This window comes from Helianthus annuus, chromosome 9, assembly GCF_002127325.2.
Source record: "Helianthus annuus cultivar XRQ/B chromosome 9, HanXRQr2.0-SUNRISE, whole genome shotgun sequence".
Taxonomy (NCBI): domain Eukaryota; kingdom Viridiplantae; phylum Streptophyta; class Magnoliopsida; order Asterales; family Asteraceae; genus Helianthus; species Helianthus annuus.
Window position 1 is genome coordinate 150129817 of NC_035441.2, and position 6101 is coordinate 150135917.

General features: G+C 33.8%; 1 protein-coding gene across 1 annotated transcript; it reads left to right on the forward strand.

Moving 5' to 3' along the window:
* The first annotated feature begins 2155 nt into the window (after positions 1-2155).
* LOC110876536 (single myb histone 4-like) lies at positions 2156-3722 on the forward strand. Its single transcript, XM_022124706.1, has 5 exons — positions 2156-2161; positions 2517-2638; positions 2811-2895; positions 2989-3051; positions 3579-3722. The coding sequence occupies exons 1-5, from the start codon at positions 2156-2158 to the stop codon at positions 3720-3722; spliced, it is 420 nt and encodes a 139-aa protein (XP_021980398.1).
* The last annotated feature ends 2379 nt before the right edge of the window (positions 3723-6101 follow it).

Here is a 6101-nt window from a genome sequence, read left to right on the forward strand (position 1 = left end):
GAGTTAAACGAATTAAACGATTGGTTTTGGGTAGTGATTAGATAATGGGACGGGTGTAGTATGATAGAATCATGGTAGATACGCCGCTGGTACATCTTATATATAAGTGTTTCTATCATATTACATTGCGTGTCATTATTTAGATCACTTGGGAAACGATTTGAAACGATGTCACACAACGAGGTTTTCGAAATGATATAAACCATACGAGTTTTATTAACGAGTTTTTACGAGATGTTTACAAGTTGTTATACTAAAACAAATATTTTTGAGTTAAGAGTCATGGCTACGAGATTTTATAAACTATAACCAATTTGATTTGAGTTGGTTAATTTTGTTGCAATACACTTTTCAAAACGAGGTTTGTATTTTGACTCTTGTAGTCTAACGAGGTACTGCAACATATAAACGAGCCATGAATCTGATACTCCCATAAAACCTATGTACTCGCCAGCATTTCTTTGCTGACTTTATTTTTACATATGTTTCAGGTGGTATTGGTTGATGTTGCTTGCTAGGAAGAAAGTTCACTTAAGATCTGGACAAGGCCTTAGTGACTTAAAAACAATTATAAACAATATGTAGTTTGTTTGTTTAGTTTAATGACAATGAACATTTCCTAATATTTCAATAAAACAAAACTTTTAACTACCATGGTTGTGGAACAATAATTCTGTCGCCTCAATCCCCGGCGTTTCCGCCGCGGTTTGTTGTTTTAACGCGGCCGGGGTGTGACACTCCTTCACTCACAACCACTTTCAATATATCTATACTATATTATAATGCATGAGGGAGGGGTATTTTAAGATACCCAAAAAATAAGAACTTTTCCCCCCTTTATTTATAGAAAGACCCCTAAAATGAGGGTAGTTTGGTCTTTTAAACACTATTTATTTTTTAGCCCCTAAACTTATCACACTTAAATCCCTGAGATTTTAACAAATTTATAGATAATTAGTTACAATCCACCCCCTCCACAACAACTTATAATTTTTTTACTTATTCTTAACATATCTTGTAAACTATATTGTTTAAAAAAATCCAAAGATAGCATGACGACCTACACATTTTTGTCGACGTTTCGTTAGTTGTCTTGTTCAATATCGACGCACGGATTAAAAGTTACAAGTTGATGATGCTTTAGTGTACAAGTGATTAAAGAAGAAAATAACAATTAACATAGTCGGCAAAACAGTGGTAGAAATGTCTACTACCAAACAGTAGATATTGCGTATCCACACATGTTTATTTCCTTTTTTTCTTTTTAAGTTATATAGGGAAAATTTTAAAAAAAGGTATTTTTATATATAATTGGGTAAATTACTTTTTGAGTCCCTGTGTTTTAGTAGTTTTAACTAGTTGAGTTCAAAAGCAAAAAGTTTAACGACCTGAGTCCCTATAAGCATTTTCTTTAACCATTTGAGTCCTTTTGAGTCCAAATTTAACCTTTTGAGTCCAATTTTTTGGACTCAAATCGTTATAAAATGAACAAAATTGGACTCAAAACGTTATAAAATAAATGGCTAGGGACTCAGGGCGTTAAACTTTTTGATTTTGGACTCAAGTGGTTAAAACCACTAAAACACAGGGACTCAAAAAGTAATTTACTCTATATAATTATATAGTTTTGGTGAATTACTTTTTATCATCTGTACAGTTATTTAAAGCATACGAATACCATACTTGAAAGTGTCTTTATTCTCATTTGGGCGGCCAACAACTTTTTTTTTTAATTTTGAATTTTAAAAAGCCTGAATATCCGGTCTCCCCTTTTGCAGGAAATAGAGAGAGAACGCAAAAGTCCCCCTCCCCACTTGCCTTCGAAGCTATTCAAACACAAAATACTTTATTGGGGTTTTCTATAGAGAGAGATATTGCTAATGAATCCTAGAAGGGCGATGGGTTTGAATAAGCTACACAAATCACAACTGCTTCCTCACTGCTTCTCATTCCAAATTAACTTTTACGGTCTCCTCCTTTCTGGTATGTTCATTACCTTTAATTCAAACCCTAGATTTTACTTCTTTTTAATTTGACTCTTTCTTAATCATATTCGTGTTTGTAAGCTTAGATTCATACTGCTTGTGCTTGTGCTTCTATTTGATTTTGGTTTAATACAGAAACATGGTGATGCTGCATACAAGGACCTGAGAAGATGCTGGTATACGAGTATCTACGGAACAAGAGCCTAGAAGATGCTGGTTACGCTTCTTTGAACTTCTTAATCTACAAATTTTGTATGGCCAGCTTATATCTTCTCAACATGTAAAGTTTTCTAAATTGTTTTATACAAACATACGATGTACTAATTTTCAAAGATTTGGTTGTGTGATATCTTCAGTACTAATTTACCCAATTGCAAGATACATCTTTTATAAACTTCTCAATTTATAGATTTTGTAATGTAATGCATATACACATATCATGTATTTATACCTCTAAATTGTATTTAGAACATTTGTTATACCTGTGTTTTCACATGGTATGGTTTAATTTTGTTATCATTCTATGTGTAGGACAAATGGCGAAACGTAAACGGAGGAGGTGGTGGGTCTGGCGGCAGAAGGAAAGCTAGAACTTCTCACCCGCCAGTTATGCCAGAACCTTGCCGAATTTCCTTGTATAAGAGAATAGCAAAGTATGTTCCTTTTGAACTGCTTTAATTGTATGTTTGTGTTAGTTGCACTACCTAATTATTAGTTAATATAATATGATTAAATATACTGTTATGAGTTTCTCGATCTCTATGACATAATATTGTTTTAGTTGATTGATAATATTTATTTCCATCTTTAATGCTCTTTGAACAGGTACAATACAATGATTTACGAGTCTCTCAAATACATTGAAGATCCCTATGGAACTGATCTCGATACGATGATTAACTTTCTTAAGGTTAGAATATATTCTTTTAGTTTGTATATGTTTCAATTGGTTTGTGCAGAGGGTGATCATTTTTTAGTTTATTGACGTTTACACTTATTGCAGTCAAAGTATGAGTTAGAAAGTACCTTTAGAAAATCATTTACTGCAGCGCTCAGAGCACTTGAGGTGAAAGGATACCTTAGACTATGGGGTATGGGGCGTGGGTTGGCTGAAAACGCCCAAGTCACCACCCCGGGTGGGCTTGGGTTTGGGCGTGGCCCCTTGGGCGGGGGTTTCAGCCCGGGCGTGGGGCGGGGCTACGAGCCTGAAATGGCGGGATGTCATTGGCCAACAAAACTAGCCATTTGGGTTTGTGTATTGAGTGCCCAGCCACGCCAGCCCAGCCACGCCCACCATACCCCTATGAACTTCGGTTTGTGTATTGAGTGCCCCATAATCCACGTGTCAACCCGTGCCCCAAACCCCCGCCCCACCATACCCCACGGTCTTAAGAAGGTTGGTAACTCTTATCCTAAGTTATATGTTTGGTTCTGTCACCGTTACTTTTACTATCTATTTTAGTATCCGCAGCTTGTAGTATTTTTATTTTTTTTTGAAAATTACAGCTTGTAGTATTTGAGTACTTTTATTATAGTGCTATGATCTGTAGAAACTACTTTTTTGCAATCATATTTGATATTAATTACATGCAGGTGAATGACCGCTACAAGGTCATGGGTACGTCTTCGGGTGCTGAAACATCCCGACAAGAGGATGTTAGGACAAATGCTGTTGATACTCAAGAACATCCTGCAAGTGTTGCTATTAAGGTGGCTTTAGCTGAAATCAATAAATAATGTTTAAAAGACCAAACTACCCTCATTTTAGGGGTCTTTCTATAAATAAAAGTGGGGAAAAGTTCTTATTTTTTGGGTATCTTAAAATACCCCTCACTCATGCATTATCTATACTATATTATAATGCATGAGAGATGGGCATTTTAAGATACCCAAAAAATAAGAACTTTTCCCCCTCTTTATTTATAGAAAGACCCCTAAAATGAGGGTAGTTTGGTCTTTTAAACATATTTATTTTTTAGCCCCTAAAATTATTACACTTAAATCCCTAAGGTTTTAACAAAATTATAGATAATTAGCTAAAATTCACTCATCCATAACAAACTTATCATTTTTTACGTATTCTTGACATATCTTATAAACTATACTGTTTAAAAAAATCCAAAGATAGCATGACGACCTACACATTTTTGTCGAAGTTTCGGAAGTTGTCTTGTTCAATATCGACGCACAAATTAAAAGGTACAAGTCGATTATGCGTTAATGTACAAGTAATTAATACTTGTGATCTAATGTGCCTAATCTACAAAGATGGGCTCCATCTATGCAACAAAAACAAAAGGAATTAAAAGTACCGTAACATAAAATGAAGATATTTTCTGTCACATTTTATTTTATTAAAAATGCCTAATATCTATACTTAGATATATCTTATAAAAACTTAAAACTAACCACAACAAACTTCCTCTTCAAGTGTGCTCAAAAGATGGTGTGAACCCTCATTCTATCCAATCTTCCGATTTAGGTCCGGTATATTAATATAGCTACCTACTAGGTGCCGTTTGATATTCCGTGATCTCTAGCATTGTGTGATTATTACACAAGGACTTCCAAGCAATCTCAGGTGAGTACATAGACCCCTCTTTTACTGTTTTCCAAACTGTTTTCGGGTGAAACACATGTGCCTACTTGCTACTTTCATGCTTTTCATGCTTTCATATCATATGCTTGTTATGTTCATTAGTACATTATAGTACATGATTTCATTACGTTTTATGCTATGTATGCCCATTGTGTGCATACTTAGTGCATAATTTTACATTACATTTTATGCTATGTATGCCCATTGTGTGCATATTTAGTACATTGTTTTACATCACATTTTATGCTATGTATGCCCATTGTGTGCGTACTTAGTACATTATTTTACATTACATTTTATGCTATGTATGCCCATTGTGTGCATACTTAGTACATTTATTCATCACATGCTCACATTTTGGTATGACATTTGGTTTGTTTAAATTATACAATGTACATTCATTAACACCGATCATGCCGCCCGTTAGTAGGTAATGGTACCATATGACTTGACAACTCCCATTCCTGAAATCTCGGGTTTTGTTTGGAGTGGAAGGAATGACCGAATTCGATAAACATAATAACAAGATAGACCTTTAAATTCGTTTAGGGGTCTATCACCACCGTCACAAAGGCTTGAATGTATGCATTTTCACAATACCACATAGATGTTTGTATCAGTATAGCATGCATTTATTACACAAAACATAACTTTGATTTAAACCATGTTTTACTTCAATATCTTGTTTTTGTGCATTTTACATATGGTTTAGTTGATATATTTCACTTACTATACATAAACATTTTGACATTTACATACACATTACATGATTTACATTAAACATAAACAATTTGACTTTGATATACACATTTGGTGGTTTACATTAGACATGGACATTTTGATATGGTTTACACAAAAACACTTGACAATTGATTTATACATGAACAATTCACATTGGTGGTTGGTTTGGGAAAATGATTTGAGTAACGAGGCGTGTGTAATATGATACAAACATAGTGGATACGCCGCTGGTACTTCCTATATATAAGTGTTTGTATGGTATTACATATCGTAGCGTTATTTGAATCATTTCAATTTAGACATATAACATTTAATACAAATAACATACTTTTCACAAGACATTGTTTTACAAAACAACTTATCTTATACAAACTCATTTTACTTGGTTATTCATTTAACCATACATTATTCTCTTATTTATACATATCATCTGATGTTATTGCTTTTCAAATGATTTACAAGACAAAGCAAATTACAAGGTTCATGACTAAACATTTTCTTAAACATAAGTCATGAATTCTATTTTCACAAAACCTATGTATCTCACAGGCATTTTTATGCTGACGTACCTATTTTCACATGTGTTTCAGGATATGATGCATAGGATTTATCAAGATACACTTAGGCGGACTTGGGCTTTAGTGACAATAAAAGATGCAAGACTTGTTATTTATGTTATGTTTCTTTGATTGTCAAGACATTGTAACTCTTTCATTTAATAAAACAATATTTCAATTTCCATGTGTTATGAAACAATGATTCTGTTACAACACTCC